The sequence below is a fragment of the Lontra canadensis genome, unplaced genomic scaffold (assembly GCF_010015895.1).
Source record: "Lontra canadensis isolate GAN:19392208 unplaced genomic scaffold, GSC_riverotter_1.0 scaffold45, whole genome shotgun sequence".
NCBI classification, from domain to species: Eukaryota; Metazoa; Chordata; class Mammalia; order Carnivora; family Mustelidae; genus Lontra; species Lontra canadensis.
Window position 1 is genome coordinate 13,372,855 of NW_022631039.1, and position 20,838 is coordinate 13,393,692.

Genomic DNA, 20,838 nt, shown 5'->3' on the forward strand with positions numbered 1-20,838 from the left:
ACTGTCAGAAAAGGAAGTCTCTTTATTACTTCCTTCTTCCATTCCTCTCCCTCGTCCTTCTAGAACTCTTAGCATTCCCATGTAACTCTCCCTTCCTTCCTCTCATGATTCCTATCTCTTTATACTTGTCCTTGGGTTTCGAGATATTTCTTTCACTTTATCTTCCAGTTCTCTCATCTTCTTTTCAATATTTCTCAGTGGTTACCATTATCATTTGTTGTTGTTGTACAATGCCTCTTTATCATTTTTATTTTTTAAAAAAGATTTATTTATTTGAGAGATAGAGTGTGTGAGCAGAGGGGAGGCAGAAAGGTAGAGGAAGAGAGAGTTTCAAACAGATTCTGCATTGAGCACAGAACCTGATGCAGGGCTTGATCTCATGACCCTCAGATCACGACCTGAGCTAAAACCAAAAGTCAGATGCTTAACCAACCGCACCACCCAGTTGTCCCTACAATGCCATTTTTATTTTATTTTTTTTTAAAGATTTTATTTATTTATTTGACAGACAGAGATCACAAGTAGGCAGAGAGGAGAGAGGAGGAAGCAGGCTCCCCGCTGAGCAGAAAGCCTGATGGGGGCTCCATCCCAGGACCCTGAGATCATGACCTGAGTCAAAGGCAGAGGCTTTAACCCACTGAGCCACCCAGGCACCCCTACAATGCCATTTTATACCATGAACAACTCTCCTGAGGTGGGATGATGATTGTGGTAATGGGATGGTGATGATGGTGATGGTGGTTATGGTGGTGATGGTGGTGATGGTGATTGTGATGATGATGGTAGTGCTGATGGTGATGATGGTGGTAACAATTGTGATGATGGTGGTGACAATCATGGTAGTGGTGCTGGTGATGGTGATGATGTCAAGCTTTCATCCATTTATCATTATTTGAGATGTTCCGTTTCTTTGGCACCTCAGTCCCCTTAAGCCTATTCAGACTTTCTCTTTTCTACTCACAGCTCTTTGGCTTCCAGGGAAAGCTCTTAGGGTCCCTTTGTAGTGAGGAAATATGAGGTAACAGGCTAGATGTTGCTCCCCTGAGCCCAGAGAGGAAGCTCCTGTGTTTCAGCAGTTGTGGCTGCTGGCGAGCTCCCATCCTCAGAGACGGGAAAGCTTTCAGCCCGTTTGCCCATGCAGCTCTCCCACATTCTCTCCAGGCCAGAGAAGACATCACACAGGACTACATTCATAGGATCCAAGGGGAGATTATTCCTTTTGGGAACCCCAGAGTCTTGGGCCTTATCCCTGACCTTGGAGCTGCTGATGAGTGAGAGTGAGAGTTGGAGACTGGGAGTCCTGTGGCTGTTCTCTTTTCCAGAGATCCCAGGGAAGCTCGCTCTTCCATATACGCATTCCAGGCTCTGCCATTGGACCCTCCCTCCCGGCTGCCCCTTAGCTCAGGAGGTGGAATTGAACACAAGGTGGGAGGGAGCCACCCCTCCCACCCCTCGACCAATCTTTAAACACATGGTGGCCATCTGTTTACCAATTTCGGTCTTGCTTATTTTTAGGAACTGTATGTTATTTCATCTATACAGCTGTACCTGAATTTATTTAACCTGACCTTTCCCCAGGTTTTAGATTTTAATATCATACAGTGTCTGGTCCTTCTGGATTCTTCCTCATCATGCCAGTATCATTGTTCTAAATTTCTAGCACTGGATCCCCACAGCTCCAAGAGGATGATAACAATGTTAGAAATTACTGAACGCCCATTATGTGTTAGGGCCTTCGTTCTATGCGTGAGAGGTTAACTGAGTTGTTCAAGATCACATAGCTAATAGGAGGTAGAACCGAGCTTCCAAGTTCTCATGCTTTCATCCATTTCATACTGCACGTGGGGAAGACACTGGGTCAGGTCTCCCCAATCAAGTTTCCGCAACTTACTAACTATACTTCCCGTGACATGTGACGTGAACTTCCTGGGACCCAGATTGTTCTGTTACAGTAATCTCTGCCTTGCCTCCCTCCCAGCAGAGGACAAATGAGATGGTGTATGTGGAAGCACTTAAAAAACTACAACTCATCACACGAATGTAAGGGATCATTAAGAGATCATTATTAAGTACACAGATAAGCTTGTTTACTTCAAGCACCTGAGCCCTTTGACAAATGTAAGGGCTATGCCCAGAGACCTTATCAGCTCCCCAGACTGGATACTATGTAATAACTGCATAAACACAGACACAAAGTTATTTATAAAGATGTAAAGTTATTTGTAACTTGCTCAACAGTGTTTTGTGCCTTACCTTTTCATTATTTCTTTTAATTGAATGAAGAGCTAACTCTGGTCCACCATTGAAGTCTACATTTCCCTCTTTATTTGCTCAAAAGTCCTGTTTTCTCTTTAAGAAACACTGCTTTCTGAGGCTTCTGCAAGTCCTTTCCACTTCTGTCATAACACTGGTGTTGTGTCTTTCTGCAGAAGGCCATTTTAACAGAGAAACAAGACTTCCTTTTTCATCATGTTTGAAGGATGACAGAATACTAGATCATATGTTGACTCATAAGTGATACAAATTCATGCTCCTGTAAATGACATGCCACCCATCATTGGGACTTAGGCTCCTTGGGGAGTTGAGATCCTGGAATATCCTGGATCTGAGGCAGAGACTAGGGACTCCTGTATTCTCCAGTGTGCTCAGTGACTTGAGCATCCTGGTTCCTTAACATGGAAGTTTCTTGACACAAAGAATGCATCTTTTCCACTTTCAGCTTCCTCTCCTAAAGTCTCCAGTGCCTGGTGTTTTCATGAATACGTAAACGTTATTTGTAGAATGGGATGACATAACATTCAAAATCACTTTTTCTAACACTCACTCCTCTCTACTCAGAGACACTGATACAGCGAAAGAGAGAGCAGGGCTCCAGTCCATCTTGTGTGGAACCTGGGTACTTGGGTCAGTCGTTTTAAAGCTGGTTTTTATTTTATCCACCTGGTGAGAAGGGTTTGGGGACAGGATCATCTTTAAGACTTGCTAAAACAATTCAACAAGGAGGCCATTAGACTAAAGTGGCTTTAATGCAGTGATGGCTTAGGAAAGCAAGCCAAAATCCAAGCCGGTAAATGCTTCACAGTTACAAAATCGAAACGCTGAAGACAACCAATCACAAACAGCCAGCTAACCTTTAAGCTATAGAGAATCAATTTCCTTTCTTTGCTCCTGGCGCTTTCTCTATAGAATTCTTCTCCCTGGCCCATTACGAGGAGTATTCTTAACCACTTCTGGTTTGACTGAGTTTTTGCTCCAATACTTAAAACTCTTAACCATTTTAATACACTTCAGTTTGGCTTTTAACCGACCACGGTTCCCAAATCTGGCCAGTCACCTGGAGGTTAAGAGATACCTGAGCTACTCCTAAGAGGTTCTGACTCGCTTCACCTGGGACAGGTTCAAATCTGTAATAAGGTCCGCAAACTCTTAGCAAGATCTTATTTGGGTCTCAGCAGCCTGCGGAGTGTTTTACAAATTCACGTTCTCAGTCTGTGTCTTCATAACCGTAGGAGGTGGTTGCTCTAGTCGCCCCCATTTTGCAGAGAAGATTGACGCTAAATATGGGGTTGGGGGTTGGCGGGGAGCTGCCTATAAGCTTCTGCAACCGGTAAGGGATTGAGGGGAGATTCCAACTCAGACCCAGCAACTGCAGACCCCAATCACTATGCTACCTAAGACTTTTTCGGGGTGGGAGGGGGTGCTTCTGGTGATTTGATTGCTTAGCCAGCTTTCAGAGAAGACAGACGCCCAGAGGCCATGCCACTCTCAAAGTGTGCATTTGTTTGAAAATGTGTGTCCCCTTACCCCGTGTTTCTCGGAGGAAATAGTTTAGGAACAGCTGTCTCTGTAAGCCTAAAAAGAGCAGCTGCACTTCCTATTGGCATTTTCCGGCAACGCATAGTCCACTCAGCGAACCTCTGGTCTCACAGGTTGACCCAACTGGGAACCCAGGGAGACTGTTTCTGTACACCTGGCACTTCTGGTCCCGCCCGGTTTCGCCAGTCCCCCAATCCCAAGCCCGTTCGCCGTGATGGACGTGACGCCAGAGCAATTATAATTGGTCATGGCGGACGGCCGCTCCGCCTCCCCGGCCACCCCGCCTCCCTTTCATTCTGAAAGAAAGAACCTCATCCCGGGCGCCCAATGAGAAGCGCCCCCACCCCGAAGATCCCGCCTCTTTCGGCGCCGGCCCCGCCCCGAGGGCGGAGGGACGCCCGCCTCCCGGCGCGGCACGGCCCAATCGGAGGGCGCGTTCGCCCGGATGGACGACAGCCGGCCCAATAGCCGGGCTCCAGAGGCGCGCGCACCGCCCCTCCGCCGGGGCCGAGCGGCGGGCGAGAGCGGGCCTCGGGGCGGCGGCGGCGGCGGCGGCGGACCGACGCGGCCTGAGGGAGCGGCCGGCTGCCGCGCGGGGCTCGCCTCGCCCGCGGCGGGGTCCATGGCCTGAGCGGCCATGTCCGGCGTGGTGCGGACCCTCAGCCGCTGCCTGCTGCCGGCCGAGGCCGGCGGGGCCCGCGAGCGCAGGGCGGGCGGCGGCGGCGGGGCCCGCGACGCGGAGCGCGAGGCGCGGCGGCGCAGCCGGGACATCGACGCGGGGCTGGCCCGCGAGCGGCGCGCCGTGCGGCGCCTCGTCAAGATCCTGCTGCTGGGCGCGGGCGAGAGCGGCAAGTCCACCTTCCTCAAGCAGATGCGCATCATCCACGGCCGCGAGTTCGACCAGAAGGCGCTGCTCGAGTTCCGCGACACCATCTTCGACAACATCCTCAAGGTGCGCGCGCCTCCGCGTCCCCGCCCGCGCACCTGCGCCCAGGTGCGCCCAGGTGCGCGCAGGTGCGGCCGCAGCTCCCGGCTGCCCGGGCTGGGGAGCGGGAGTGCGGGGTGGCACGGGAGGGCGCTGGCCGGGGAGGGGTGCCTCCGCCACTCCCTTCTCGGGGGCTGCCGGCTTCGGGGGGTTGGGAGGGCCCGGTCCTGGACCCCGGGTCGGGGACGCGCCCTTGCGGGATGGCTTCTGGGCGCTTCCCACAGCCAGCCTCCGGGGGTCAGGGAGCCCTCCTTCTCCTGCCCTCCCAGTAAGTGCGGACGAGCCGCGTACACCGGAGGGGAAACCGGCCGCAAGGCCCTCGGTGGAACTGCTTCTTAGGAAAATTTCAGACGTACCCACAGTCCGGAGAATAGAAGGAGCCGTCCGCCCCCACGCCCCCTCCCCCACCTTCGGCCCTGATCTTCTCCTTACAGCTGGGTTCGCCCAGACCCCTGCCTTGTGGCTTGCGGCAGATCCCAGACACCGTGCTACGCCGTTAGAAACTCTCGTAGCGTCTGTCGCCGGAAGATAAGACCTTATTTTAAAAACAGCCCTGGTACCCTTATCAGACCTAAGAGTTCGTAACTCCTTACTTAATATTCTCAGATACCCAGCCCGTGTTCACATTTCCTCCGCGGTCTGTAATTGTTCTGTTTGTCTGAATCAGGATACATAGTCCTTCCTTGCTTTGCAACTTTCAGAGTATCTTTTAAGTGGTGTGTACTCTTCTGGCTCTCCTATTCCTTGCCCCTCCTCTTCTTCTTGGCAGTGTTTTGGGGGGAAACCTGTAGAGCTGGCAAAGTCTGGGTTCTAGTCTCTCTCTCCTGTGAGTCTGTGCCAAAGGGCCCCAAAGAAAGGAAATCTGGATAAAATTGACCATGAGCGGCAGGAAGTAGATTCCCTCCTCCTATGATCATTGCAGAGTTTTTGTCTTGTTTTTTAGTTTTTAGTTTTCCCTACTCCTTTCCTTGTCCTCTCACCTGCTCTTTCCCCGGGCCCATTTTGGGGAAAGCAAATTACAGGTATGTCTCACAGCAGAGGTAGAGGAGAGTTTGTCATACCAGACAGCTGTCTGGAGACTAGATTTTATGGTGCCCCAAGGGACTTTAAATTTAGCAGAGGGCTGTAGAAACCTATCTGGTACATTACTTTCACTTCACCCATGAGAAAACACTCCAGGTCTTGGGGGAAAGTGGCCTTTCGTGGGGACCTGAATGATGGAACCCTGGGTCTGGCCTCCTAGGCCTTCCTCCTTCCAGGCTTGTACTGGTATTCCCGCTCTCTGTATTTGTTATTAAAATAATTTATTTTAGTAGAAATAGCTCTTTTAGAATCTTGCTGGGGAATGAAAGGAAGGGAATAATTTGAATGATAAAACACTCCTTTCCTTTTCACCTCTTTCAAAAGCCTCTCTGTGAGTCAGCTGGGGCCAGTACTTCATCAACTTTAAGGCTAGGAGCCCAGTGTAATTCAACGGGATCCACTGTGTGCTTAAAATTCCCCTCATCTTCTGGGGTAGAGTGCATGTCATTGTCTTTCTCTACTACAGAGCCAGATTGTATTTTTGCTGCTTTTCTGAACCTCCAAAGCAAGCAGGTATAAAAGTATAAGGATTTAGCTGACTCCCTTCCACTTTCTTTTAAGCCGGAGGTGGAGAAAATGTTTAGAAACATAGAATCTTAAATCTAAGTCATCGTGTTAAGTACATTTTAGAAAACTCCGTCTTAACTTTTACATTAACTTTTACTGACTTCCTAGTCAACTGAAATAAGATTTGTTAGCCAATATCCTATTTTTCTCCCCAACTTTTTACTAACTGTAGTTCCATTTTAAACTCAATTTATCTGTTGCGACTATTCAGTAACTAGTTTGAAATTTATCTTACAATTTTTAAAATCAAAAATTCTTCCCCTCGCCACACCATTTTTAGGCCGATCAGTTTGGGAAGAGACCTTTTAAATTAATAGCTTTGTCATGGCTTTAACAGTGGACATATGAATGACACTATTTAGAATAATATTTGGGTCTCCATAGAGATGTGGCATTAGCAAGCTGTTTTCGAAGTACTCACTATGTGCTGTGCACGTTACCCTGTCCTTCACAAATGACATTTGCCACTTTTTACCATTTTTCAGTTGGTATTGTCCCATGTAGCCAATGAGAAAATTGAGAATAGAGAGTTTAAAATCTGCTCAAGGTCAGCCTCCCAGTAACACGGCAGAGCTGGCGACCAGACCTAGTCCTTTTTTTTTTTTTTTTAACTTTAATTTCGGGATAATTGTGGAGTTCCATCCAGGTGTAGGAGAGCCCATGTACCCTTTACCCACTTACCTTCCATGGTAATAGCTTGTAGAGCTGTGATACAGTATCATAACCAAGATATTGACAAGGGAACATCATCAAGATACAGAACATTCCCATCACCATTAAGGGTCCCTTATGTTGCCTTTCATAGCCCCTCCTTTCCGCCCCTTCCGTGACCCTGGCAGTAACTAATCAGTTCTCCAATTCTAAAACTTTAATTCATTCCAGATTATTACGTAAATGAAGCCATACAGTACATGACCTCTCATCATTCTGCACAGTTCCCTGGAGAATCGCTCAAGTAGTTGTGGGTATCGAAAATCCATCGTGTTTGCGTCTTCTGTTTGCCAAGTGGTATCCGTGGTACAGATTTAGCACAGCACGCCGTGTGACCGTTCAGGGCCTCTGGGTTGTTCCAGTTTTCTGACTATTAGGAATAAATCTGTGAACATTCACGTACGTGTATTTGCACGTACGCACATCCTCACGCGTGTGGAATTAAGTGCCCAGGAGTACAGTCGCTCAGTTGAATGGCAGTTGCGTGGTTAATGTTACAGCTGTTTTTAGAGTGCCTGCGTCATCCTGCATCCCCACCAGCCACGTGTGAGTGACACTTTCCCCGCATCCTTGCCAACATCGGAGAGCCCTTTTTTATTTCAGCCATTCTGATAGGTGTGTAAGAGCTGGTTTTCGTTTCCCTAACAGCAGATGATATAGAGCATCTTTTCATGTGTTTGTTTACCATCCGTAGATCCTCTTTGGTGCAGTGTCTCTTCATGTTTTTTACCTGTTTTCTAGTTAGGTTGCTTGTTTTTTGTTGTTTGTTGTTTATTGTGCTTTATTGTTGTTAAATATTTTGAGAGGTGTTTTTATACATCCTAGATACCGCTCATTTGTCACATATTATGTTTTGCAGATATTTTCTCCCGGTCTGTAGCTTTCCCTTTCACGCTCTTAACAAGGTCTCTCACAGAACAAAACTTTGTTTGATGAAGCCAGTTTATCCAGTTTTTCCCCTTTATGGGTAATGCTTTTGGTATCAAAGCTAGGAACTCTTTGCCTAGCCCTAGATCCCATTTTTTTTCCCTAGAATTTGGTAGTTTTACATTTTACGTTTAAATCCTTGATCCATTTTGAGTTAATTATCCCATGAAAATGTACAAGGTTTAGGTGGAAGTTTAGGGGTTTTGGGGGATTTGTTTTGTTTTGTTTTGCCTGGAATGCTCAGTTTTTCCAGTACCACATGTTGGAAAAACTGTGCTTCTCCCATTGAATTGCTTTGCTCCTTTGTCAGAAATCAGTTGGCATATTTGTATGGACCTGTTTCTGGGTTCTCCATCCTGTACATATACATACTGATCTGTATATCTCTCCTGCCATTATCACATTCTGTTGATTACTACAGCATACAGTAGGCCTTAATATCAGATAGAGTGCTTTCTCCCACTTCATTTTCCATTTTCAGTATTGGCTTAGCTATTCTAGGACCTCTGCCTTTCCATTCGTATCTTAGAATAAGCTTGTCTGTGTCTATTAGAAAAAGAAAATCTTGCTGGGAATTTGATAACAATTGCATTAAACCTATAGATCATTTTCGGGAGAATTAACATCTGTATATAGCAAGTCTTCCAATCCATGAACATGGTATGTCTTTATTTCCATTTTCTTTGATTTCTTTATCAGCATTTTGCATTTCTCAGCAGACAGATCTGGTTTGTATTTTGAGTTTAAACTAAGTATCTTCTTTTCCTTAGAGCAATTCTAAATGATACTGTGTGTTCTTCTTTTTTTTTTTTTTCAGTTTCCACATACTCCTTGTTCATACACAGCAATAGAATTGATATTTCTGTCTTGATTTTATGTCCTGTACCTTATCAAATACACTTAATGGTTCTAAGGGCTTTCTTACAGATTCCTTGGGATTTTGTACACAGATCATCATTCCTTGCAGATAGGGAGAGTTTTATTTCTTCTAAAAGCATGCTTTTTGTTTCTATTTCTTGCCTTACTGCAGTGGCTAGAACTTCCGATATTATGTTGGATGAGAATGGTGAGAGGCATATCTTCTCTTTCCTTCCTGGTGTCAGTGATTTGTATCTTTTATATTTGTCCGTCTTCTTAGAGGTTTATCGCTTTTATTTTTTTTCCCCCATTAAGAACCAGCTTTTTAAGGGCACCTGGGTGGCTCAGTGTGTTAAAGCCTCTGCTTTCGGCTCAGGTCATGATCCTGGGATCGAGCCCTACATCAGGCTCTCTGCTCAGCATGGAGCCTGCTTCCCCTCTCCCCCCACCCCCCTCCCGCCACCGCCTGCCTCTCTACTTGTGAGCTCTCTCTGTCAAATAAATAAATAAAATCTTTAGGGGGAAAAAAAAAAAAAGAACCAGCTTTTTATTTCATTATCCTTATGGCTTTCTTCTTTTCAATATCATGTATTTCAGTTCTTATTTCCTTTTTCCTTTGGGTTTATTTTGCTCTTTTTTCTCTAGTTTCTTGAGGTAGAGATTTGGATTATTTGAGACCTTTCCTCTTTTCTAATGTAAACATTTTAAGTGCTATAAATTTCCCACATGGCACTGTTTTAGCTGTGCCCACATATTTTGTTATGTTTTATTTTAATTTTTATTCACTGTCATGTGTATTTTTATTTCTCTTCACATATTTTCTTTGTCCCATGTATTATTTAGAAGTGTGTTGAGGTTTCCAAGAATTTAGAGATACTCCTGTTATCTTTCTGTTATTGATTTCTATGACTTTATTAAGGTCAGAGAACATATTTTATATTATTTCAGTTCTTTTAAATATTTAAGATTTGGGGGTGCTTCAGTGGCTCAGTGAGTTAAAGCCTCTGCCTTCAGCTCAGGTTATGGTCCCAGGGTCCTGGGATCAAGCCCCACATCGGGCTCTCTGCTCAGCAGGGAGTCTGTTTCCCAACCCCCCAACCTCCCCTTGCCTCTCTGCCTACTTGTAATCTCTGTCAAATAAACAAATAAATACTTAAGGTTTGTTTTATGGCCCAGAATATGGTCCATCTTGGTATATATTCTGTGGGCCTTTGTTGGTGAATGTTCATGGACACTTGCACAAAATGTGTATCTGTTGTTTGGTAGAGTTTTCTACACAGGTCAGGTACTGTTGTGGATGGTGGTGCTCTGTATTCTCACAGATTTTCTGTTTAGTATTTCTGCCATGTGAAGTGTGGCGGTCCCCCAACTATAATTGTGGATTTGTCTACTTCTCCTGTCACTTTTTGCTTCATACATTTTGAGACTCCGTTGTGTGGTGTATAAACATTTAGGATTATTATGACTTCCTGGTGGATTGATCCTTTTGTCATTATGTAATGTCCTTCTTTGTCTTCAGTTATTTCCTTTGCTCTGAATTCTATTTTATCAGATATTTTAATATAGCCACTCTTTTTTTTTAAGATTTTATTTATTTATTTGAGAGAGAGAGAGAGAGAGAGCACATGAGAGGAGAGAGGACAGTGGGAGAAACAGACTCTCTGGCGATCAGAGAGCCCCATGTAGGACTCGATCCCAGACTCCAGGATCGTGACCTGAGCAGAAGGCAGTCGCTCAACCAACTGAGCCACCCAGGAGCCCCGCCACTTTTTTTTTAAGTGAATGTTTTCATGTTGTGTATTTTCCCATCCCTTAAACCTACCCACATTGTTACTTTGAAGCAAATTTTGTGCAGGCAACATATGGTTATACCATATTTTTTTTTTATTCTGGCCATTTTTATTAATGTGCATATTTAGGCCATTTACATTTAAGGTAAGGTAATTAATATGTTAGGGCGTAAGCCTCCCATTTTGTTGTTTTTCTGTTTCTTTTGTTTTACTTTCCTGTGGGCTATTCAAACATGTTTTAGGATTCCATCTTGATCAATTAGTGATTGCTTTTTGAGTGTATTGATTAAAGCTTTGTTTACTTTTCTTGGTTCCTCTAGGTTTATAATATACACACATAGCTTATCCCAGTGCACTGGCATCAGTGTTTTACAGCTGTGAGTGAAGTGTGGGAACTTTATTTCCGTTTAGATCCCTTTACCCTCCCAACATCTTAAATATACATGTTGTTGTTTTTTTTTTTAAGATTTTATTTATTTATTTGACATCACAAGTAGGCAGAGAGGCAGAAAGGGGGAGGGGGAGAAACAGGCTCTCTGCTGAGCGGAGAGCCCGATGCGGGGCTCAATCCCAGGACGCTGAGATCACAACCTGAGCGGAAGGCAGAGGTCTTAACCCACTGAGCCACCCAGGCGCCCCTTAAATATACATGTTTTAAGTATTTATTGTTATATCCTGAGTTCCACATCAGATGGTTTTATGTCAGTCATCAGATAGGATTTAAGAAACTTGGGAGAAGTAGGATGGTTTTGTTATATTTACCCCTATTTTTGCCTGCTCTGATGATCTTTTCTTCCTGAGGTTACCCTTTCCTTTCTCAGAATATTCCTTAGGAGAACGTCCTTTAGCCATTCTTTTTTTTTTTTTTTTTTTTAAGATTTTATTTATTTATTTGACAGACAGAGACCACAAGTAGGCAGGGAGGCAGGCAGAGAGAGAGAGGAGGAAGCAGGCTCCCTGCTGAGCAGAGAGCCCTATGCGGGGCTCGATCCCAGGACTCTGGGATCATGACCTGAGCTGAAGGCAGAGGCTTTAACCCACTGAGCCACCCAGGTGCCCCCCTTTAGCCATTCTTAAGGGTGGGTTTGCTTACAACAAACTCCACTTCCCTACATCCAGGAATGTCTTTGTATCTCCTTCGTCAGTGAGATCTCTTTGCCAGTTACAGAATTCACAGCTGACGCATTCTTAGAGTACTTGAAAAATGTGCCTTATTCTTGCCTCCCTGGCAAGAAATCCACTGTCATTTGAATTGCCCATTCTCTGTTTAAGTAAATGTGTCCTGTCTCTCTAGTTGCTTTGAAGATTGCTCATTTGTCCTTTAGTTTCCAGAGTTTAACTCTGATTTGTCTGGACATAGGTTTCTTTCAGTTTATTATGCTTAGGGTGTGCTCAGCTTCTTGAATCTGTACAGATGTGTCTTTTGCCAAGCTTGGGAAGTTTCCCGCCATTATTTCTTCAAACACTTTCTCAGCTGCACTTTTTGTCCCCTCCCTCTGAGACTCTGGTGATAGGAGGGTCAGTGGCTCTTATTCCTGACCTCTAGGTCCCTGAGCCTCTGTTGCCTTGTTGAGTGGGATGTGACATCAGCTCACCCTGGCCTGGCTGATCCCGGGGAATACTGGGGGCAGCACAGTGGCACCGTGCCCAGCCTCCCACCTCCTTTTCCTGCCCTCTGGGACTGGGTCAAGGTGGAGGCTTGTCTCCCCACTGAGGCCACCCAGGTCGGGGAACTGGAGCACCTTCTGCATTTCCCGGCAGAGGCTAGGAGAGGAGATCCTTGTTTGGCCCTGCCAACATTACCTAGGCCACTTGGAAGATGCTTCCTGGTTCTGCAGGGCAGGAAGGGGAAATGGGAGATCAGCTTCCCTTTCAATCCTGCTGAAACCTCAGTGGGTGATGTGTGTAGTTTTTCTGTTGGCATTTGGCTAGAATAAGATAGGTGTTTCCAAAAAGAGTTTTCTGTTGTAAGACCACCGTTTCCCCAGTCCTTCTGCTAGGAGGGACAAGCTTTTCTCGGAGCTCTTTTCCATCTGCACCTGTAGGCTTTCCAGCTTGGAGGCTGTGCAGCGTGTGTCTGGGACAGGCAGTAAGGACCTGGGGAATCCCTGCCACATGGTTCCTCAGGTCCTGAAGTCCCAGGCAGCCTGCCTTCCTGTCTCCATCGTCTTTCCTATTCTTGCTTGTTGTGTTCTGTCCAGAGCGTCTTTAGTGGTAAGGGAGAGGACTCAGGAGGAATGGGGCTACTCCCATCTTGGCAGAACCAGAATTTTCCATCATCCTGGTCTTTTGATGACTGGTCCAGGACTCCTCCTTCAGGATCAGAATTGTGCCTGAATTTGAAACTATCATTTCTTTAACTTCATCCCCTCACACTACCCTCTGCAGAGATGATTTGAATCTATTCATTGCTTTGACCTCCTGTCAATATTCCCAGTAGGACTTCTTATTCATTCTTTTCATTTTTATAATCTCAAAGATGCTAGTCTCTCCCTCTCTGGTCTATTCCTAAAGCTTGTGTATGTGGTGTTTTGGAACTTGTGTGGTAATGCCTCTGGTGACGGCAGGTGCCACTGTCTACCCTCCAGGTACTCTGACTAGCTGGGGAGACGGTTATATTCTTTAATATAAAATATGAATGGATGTCATGTTAGATGCCATTGTAAAAGGAGGCAGGTGGCTCGGTGAGAACAGGGAAGATTAATTCTGGCTGAGCTACCAGGAAACGCCCATGTAGGAAGTGTGATTTGAGCTGGCCTCTGAAGGCTCCATGGAGTTTAGCAGGTGGGGGGAAACACACACATGAGACCATCTCAGTGCCACGCGTTTCTGCCAGTTAGGACAAAGAATTCTAATAGTATGGAGTATTAAGGAGCATAGGAACTAGACAGAACTTTCTAGTGCAGAGGACTGGTCATAATGCAGTGGCTGGCTAGAGACCTTGGTCAGGACGCCCCTTATCTGAAAGCTGTGGACCTCCTCCCTATAAAGTTCGTACACATGCACCTAGTTTAAAGGAGTCCCTCGCCATCGTAAGCCTCAAAGTGGGCCTACTTGTGCTCTGTGGATTGCAGGTTAAGAAATTTAGTGGTAGAATAGCTAAGATTATGTTAAATTTCTGTAAATTAACATCTTTTTTAGGATTGTTCTGTGTCATTACTTTTTGCAAAGGCGAATAGGACCCTCAAGAAGCCTCCGCTCTGGTCTGTATTTTTAAGCACTTTGAAGCTCCTGGCCCGCAGAGTCTTTGTTTCTTGGGTTCAGCATCCCTTTGTGCTTGAAGCCACCGTGGGCTTGCGTGAGAACAGACGCGGCAGTGCAACTTCCAGGGTCTGGGAGAACAGTTGGGGTTTTACTGCCTTGTTGGCTAATTGCATTTAAGTAAGCAAACTTACTTTTACACATGGACACACGTGGTTGGTCCTTTGGTAATGCTGAGAAACAAAAATCTCTCTTTCCAGGGGTTCACAAAATCCAGAGGCCCCTCTGGCCCTTGTTGGGGATTCGTGGCACATGGATGGTTGGTCTTCCCCTCCCACTTTCAGGCTGACATGTTGGTTGTTTAACCGAACCGACTTTAGGGGAGCAGTTTTGACCCTCTGTCATCGGTCATGTGAGACTTGAAATATAGCTGTGCTTGATGTTAGATGGCGTTGTGTGGCTAGCTCGTGATTATTTTCTGTTATTATGAAGTTGAGAGTGAGGACAGATCCTGTCGATTGTGAATGGCAGATTCCTACTTCAGGCTTATCTAGAGATGTAATTACAGGGCAGTCTTCAAACTGAGGAAGCCAATGTGTGCCCCACCTGCCGGGCGTGGCCGGGAGGGCAGACCCGCCCTTCAGGACACGAGGCTTTGTTTCCGGTGCTAACTCTTGTAGTCTGTATTTCAGCAAAAGCAGTGGTCCTCCTCCCCTCTTCTGCCCAGTGGGATGGACAGAGCAGCTGCTTAATTCCTCCCAAAGGCCTGTCAAGTGGGCAGAACATAATGGTAATGGTTGCTGACCACAGGGTTAGCTTTTTGGAGTGATTCTTTGGTACATGAAGATGTGTGTCCGTTGGGGTGCCCATTCAGGTGGGCCTGGGCACACTGGGGTGTGGAAAGGAGAACCCAGGTCGCGTTCCGCGGTGTGTGTCGGGAAGCCGCTACTTCTGCATTGGTCCAGTGGGCTGGGTCCATTGGGAACTCATGCTCCAGAAGTGCCATGTCTGTAGGACAGAAGAGGACCAGTTGCTAACTCTTGGGAGTATTTGCAGGTGGATAGAAAGGACCTGGAGAGCCGCCATGCACTTGTCAGGGATGCCAAGAAAATGTTCCCACCCCTGCTGTCTTCAGCAGAGCCTGAGTAGACAGCGCCTCTCTCTGAACTTGGGCATCTGATTTACTGTCTAGCCTAAAACCATGGCCCCCGCTTTGCCGAACGGCTCTGTGACATCAAGACTCAGCAGCGAAGACTAATCTTAATGAACACTGACTGGTGCTGGCCAGTGAACCCAGGCCTTAGGGAGTCAGCTCCTGAAACTGAGTGGAGCAGAAATGAAGCCACCGGAACAGTGATTCAGAATCCGTGTCCTGTGCCATGTTAATATTGTCATTGCCTTGGCGGAAGGTTCTGGTGATTGTGCGTGGTGTGGGTTCCATCCGGTCTGGGGCAGGGAGGTTCCCTGCTGTACCCAGGGAAGGCCAGGATAGAGGTCAGGGGCACAGCAAGACCCACTCCTGACATTCAGAGCCAGGCACCTTGCTGTGCTGTGTGCCCAGGGGTGAGTCCTTTTGCACCACATACCTGCCTGGTTGGCTTGTGTGGGGACAGGAAACACAGGGGAGAGTGGGCAGGAGAGGGGACATTACTGGGTAAGTCACTGGGAGGGTGGGAGCACGAGCCAGCTAAAGGAGGCCATCATCATGCCCTGCAGGATGTGTGTTGAGATTCCTTTGGACCCGTGTCTGGGACGAATCAGTGACCGGACTGCAGAGAAACCTGTAATAGGGCAGCTCAGTGCTGGGCGCTGGGCCGGGGGTGTGGGCTTCACAGCCACCAACCAAGCCCCGAGTGAAGCCCAGTGCCGGCCTTTATGGGATAAGATGGTGCTCGTCTCTGTGGACAAGGTACATAGCGTTCCTGGCAAAACACCTGCCATTTGCCGAGGGAGGAGAGGGAGTGATTATTTAAACTCTCACCTTTCTGCTGGTTTCTGTTACAGGTGAAAGGGAGTAGCTCGCTGCTTTAGAAGTTTGTTCCTGGAATTTATTTTATTTTGAAGATTTTTTTTTATTTGAGAGCGAGGGAGAACATGCATGAACAGGGGCAGAGGGAGACGGAGAAGCAGGCTCCCTGCTCAGGACCCTGGGATCATGACCCAAGCCGAAGGCAGACACTTCACTGACTGAGCCGCCCAGGTGCCTCTGGTTTTGGAATTTTTCTAGCACGGGATGTTTGATCTGTGTTTTCCATCGATTACCAGTTCTGTTTCTGCAGTTAGCGCAGATGGGATGACCCCCAACTATATATTTGCGGCCACTTACGTGTTTTCTCCAGGAAATGAAGCTCCATAATTCTTGTTCTAGGTTGGGGAAGGGAAGGGCCTTCACCCAGAACTCAGAGGACTTGATTAGAGACCTGTAGGCGAGTGTGGACCGTGTGGGAGAGGAGACCCTCCCTGAGAGGTTTGGGGCTGAGAGCTGGAAGCCTGGCGCTCTGCTCCTAGCAGTACGCAGCCGTACGAGGATAAAGGAGTGCGGCGGGGCGTTAAACAGACACGCCAGGGCTGCCGGAGCGCCCTCCTTCCAGCAGATGTCTCATCACAGCAGTCCTCCCGGAGGCTGAGAGAGAGAGAGAGAGAGAGAGAGTGTGTGTGTGTGTGTGTGTGTGTGTGTGTGTGAGAGAGAGAGAGAGAGAGAGAGAGGTGTCACAGAAGCCAAGAGGACCGGCTCTTGGAGGCCCCTTCTACTCCTCAGTAACCCTGTGAAGTCAGGGTGGGGGTTTTACCCTGACTGGGGGGGGGGGCTTCAGGTTCAGGACGCTCTTGACTGCCCTCCCGAGCCCTCTTTGCTGACTGGAGGAGGAGGGAGCCTCGGACCAGTGAGTTTGGAGACGGAGGGACGTGCCCGTCTCTGGCCCTCGAGGCTCCCTCCTTCAGAACCAGCCCAGTTCACAGGGAACTAGCTTTCCTGTTTTGGGGCCTTTGCCGTCGGGCGCCCCTCCCCCACCCCATGTCTGCCTGGCTGTGATGGGGGATGCTCACTGCTCACCGGGCTGTGGAAGCCTGGGGCTTGACAGTACCTCAGATTCCCTGAGCTTCTGCCGTCCCCGCAGTGTCCCTCACGGGGGCACTTCAGCCCTCCCTCCCTTCAGCAGCTCTTAGGCCAGGAGCTCCCCCGGGCCACCTCTATCCCCGGACACACTTCTTGATGCCGCATTGTTACAGGTGGCCCTCAGACGCCTGGCCCCACCAGACACAGTGTTCTGGGGAGCAGCACAAGCTACAGACCCTCCTTCTGCGTGATCGCTTTCGACTTCTCTGATTTACTCAAGGGATTCCCTTCCTACTGCAGAAATAACTAAGAACAAAACTGGGTTTTCCTGCCCACCCCCATGGGTAGAGCTGCTGTTAGCCCCGTGCTGTGCCCTCGGAATCCATGTCCTTTGGGGGATTCTGTGACTGGAGGCGGAAGCACGTGAGTCCCGAAGGCAGGAAGGCAGCGGCTCTGCGGTGAGCTGGAAAGGAAGCCGTCGGGCAGAGGGACTGAGCGGCAGGCCCCCAGGTGCGCCGGAGCAGTAAGGCAGGGAAGCAGCTGGCGGTTAGGGAACCGATGCTGGGCGATGCTGGGCGCGCGGTGGAAGAGAAAACCGGCTCGGATCTGGCTGGGCCGCCTTGGCCAAGGTCATGCCTCTGGCAGTGGGCCGTGAGGGCAGAGTTGTGAGCAGGGGATTGCCGTGATTCCCTGTTCGGTGACCCGTCTGGGGCGGGCTGTGAGGATGGCGCCGGTTCACGGGACCTTCTCCCGTCACCTGATGGGATGCGTATATACGTTTACAGGTGGGTGTGCATCTGTGTAAAAATAATCTTACATGTGAATATGAAAAAATTCACCAGAAGGGAAAGAGGCCTTATTACATATGTAGGTTGAAGTGTCTGAAATTCTGATTTTTGAGACTCTTGACCTACAAAAACAGCAGTTTCATATGGTCCAATCAAAAACAATGCAGCCAAAGGCAGGAACATGATTCTCGGGCCAGGTAGTTCACCTCTTGACCTCAGCCCCAACCCCCAGCAGTGGTGTTGAGGGAGGATGGTGGGTCAGTGCAACCCCAAACATCTCATTGATCCCCTCCAGTTTGGAGAGAAGCAGAGCATTGGTCTGGAATGGAGCCCTGGGAAACATTAGGGAAAGCACTGAGAAGCAGAGGGACCTTGGCAGAGGCAGAATGTGTCCTGAGCCAAAGCTCATGAGACAGGAAGTGAACTTGAAATACAGGACATTTTGTAGGATTTCAAGAGAAAGCCCCCTGTGCCCCAGACAGGGTTCCAGCTTCCTTCCCTTCCCTTCCCGCAGACACAGATGGAAAGCAGCATCCGTCTGTCACACTCAGCTCTGGTCTGGGAAGTCAGACGAGGTAGAAATGCTATCTGGGAAACTGCCCCAGAGTCCTGTGTGAAGAACAGGTTGGTGGAGAGACTCGGCCTGGCCACTGTGAGTTCTGTACCCAAAGGAGGTCGGGAGTGGCAGGCAGAAGGCAGGTGAAGACCCAAGTCTGGAAAGGAAGGTGTGCTGTGAAAGCATTTATTTTAAGACCAGAGCCTAGGGGTCTGATAAACAGTAACATGAGAAAGAAGGGACAAGTGCAGGGCCAGCGAGACACTGAAAAGTCACACACACCATTTGGGGTCTCCTAAGTAAGTCAGACGCAGGACACGGGGGTTGGTCCAGTCCTGCCATCACTGATGTCCCCCCCATTGGGGAAGGGACCTTGGAGCGCCAGCCGGAGTGCTGCTGGCATCTGCAGGGAGACACACACCTAAACCCCATGTCCAAGTAAGCCTTGCTCTTCTTCTCATCCCTGTGCCCGCAGAGGCAGACAAGGGGTGCACCGTTATCTCGTCGCTCCAACTATGACCTGTTCCGGCAAGGACTGCAAGTGCGCTCTGGGCGTCAACCCATCTGTGTCCCGCTATGAGCCCTTCAGGCTCCACAGCAGAGAACGAGCCGTTCAGGTGTAGGCCTGTGCACTAAACAAGAATCTGTCTGAGCAGAGTGGAACTTCCTGCCCTGGGCACCTGCTACGCTGAGGTCCTTGAGAGCAGGGATAGCTGCACTGGTTCTGCTTCTGTGGTGTTTAACCTAGTGTGCACAGGTAACAGGAATGGGAGGACTCAGGGGAGGCACCTACAAAGCTGGGTAACAGCCTGGCCTTTCTCCCGCCTGCCTCCTTGGCGCCATATAACAGCACTGACTCCTTCTGCATGTGTGTGGCCTTATGGTTTTTAGACCTCCTTTTCCGTGGGTACCTCCTTAACTGTGGCAGCTTCCTAATCACAGGCGAAGGGCAGGGTCAGGGCCACGCTTCAGGTGAGAACACCAATGGCTGGCGGTTTGTACCACACGACTTTGCCGAATGGGAGTTGGGGAGAGAGGACTACGTTGACTTTGGCTCTGCTTTTTAAAAAATGGGCGTGTTGCTTAAGCAGTGATACCCTTAGCAGCAGTAGTGTATGGTTTCGCTGTGCTATGACAGTAGTGATAGGTTTGGAATCTTCAGTGTGACAGCTGTCACCACTGAATCTCACGTGGGATTGCTGCGCAGAACTCAGACACACGCCCTCCGCGGCAGTTCATGGACTGTGATCTGTTATACAAGTAGGTGTGACCGTACCAGGAGAAAATACCAGAAGAGTAGCAAAATGCCACCTGTTTATTTCTGTGAGGCAATTATGAATCTATTTTTTAAAAATGTGTTTTCTACGGTAAACATTAGAGTGCCTTGTCATAGTAATTTTATAGTATGCGTCCTTAGGAAACTATCCTATGTGATTAATGTGATTGATATAGCTATGACAAATACAGTTTATATTAAAAAAATCCAGTAGTGATGACTTAAAGTCCTTTCCCCCATGTCAACTCTCTACAGCTACAGGGAGTTTTCATTTTTAATTGTAGGTGTTTTAACTTAGTTTGTGGTTTGAATCTTCCTTTAGAATTTTTGTAATCTTGAATATTTTCAGAATGTGTAAATATTTACCAAGGAGACCGCAGCATCTTTAGCATTTTTTTCAACATTTTTTTTTTAATTGGAAACTTGTCTTGTTTCTGAATGCTCAGAAGCTTCAAGAAAAGAGCCACAACGTTGCCTTAGCTCTCTTTCCTATATCTTGTACAAAGTAAAACTCTCTGACAACATAAATGCCTTTTTCTAGTCTTCCCTTAACTTTTAAAATCAATAACATTCTTAAAAGTAAAGTATTGGGTATAAGTCTTAAATGTAGGTGTTTTTGAAGTAGAGTAAAAGACAAGTCTTAAGCCTTGTCCACTGTTTTTATAAGTAATTGGTGATACCCATGAATAGTTATTTTCTTTTGTACTGTTTTTATAGTTAATTACTCAGGTAATTGTTTCCTTGATGATGACTTTTTCCCCAAATAGTTTTGACATTGATCCTGTCATCTAAACTATTCTATATAAACAATGTGATCCAAGAGGAGACCTTTGAGTACTCAGTAGATGGAATCACAGATAAGTCACGGTATTGTCGGGAGGAAAGGTTCTTCCCTGCACAGAAACATTCTTATTTCAGACTGGAACAAGTCAAGGATGCCAGGTGCTAATCTAATTCAGTGATGTTGTGGAGTTTTTAGTCAATTAAATAAAAGAAAAAAAGAAATTACGCGTATCTGCTAGAAAGGAAGGGACAAAATTAGCATTATAAGTGGTAAATATCACCCAGAATGTTGTTGGAATTAAACACAGTTCCAAAAGTGACTGGATACAAAATGTTGGTGTTTGAATGTGTGTGCCCATGTACTTTCCTATAATAGAAAAATATCCTGGGGAAGGGAGGGAAAAGTAAAATAAGAGAGGAGAGACAAACCATATGAGACTCA

At 47.4% G+C, this 20,838-nt stretch overlaps 1 protein-coding gene across 2 annotated transcripts in view; it reads left to right on the top strand.

Annotated features, from left to right (window-relative positions):
* The first annotated feature begins 4,346 nt into the window (after positions 1 to 4,346).
* Positions 4,347 to 20,838, top strand: part of GNA12 (G protein subunit alpha 12) — a 97,384-nt gene continuing 80,892 nt past the window's right edge. The window contains exon 1 of one of the 2 annotated variants that reach the window (XM_032872779.1): positions 4,347 to 4,810. In XM_032872779.1, the coding sequence (XP_032728670.1) occupies positions 4,454 to 4,810 (357 nt within the window). In that variant the 5' untranslated portion in view covers positions 4,347 to 4,453. The remainder of the gene's footprint in view (positions 4,811 to 20,838) is intronic. The other variant, XM_032872780.1, reaches the window with a different exon arrangement.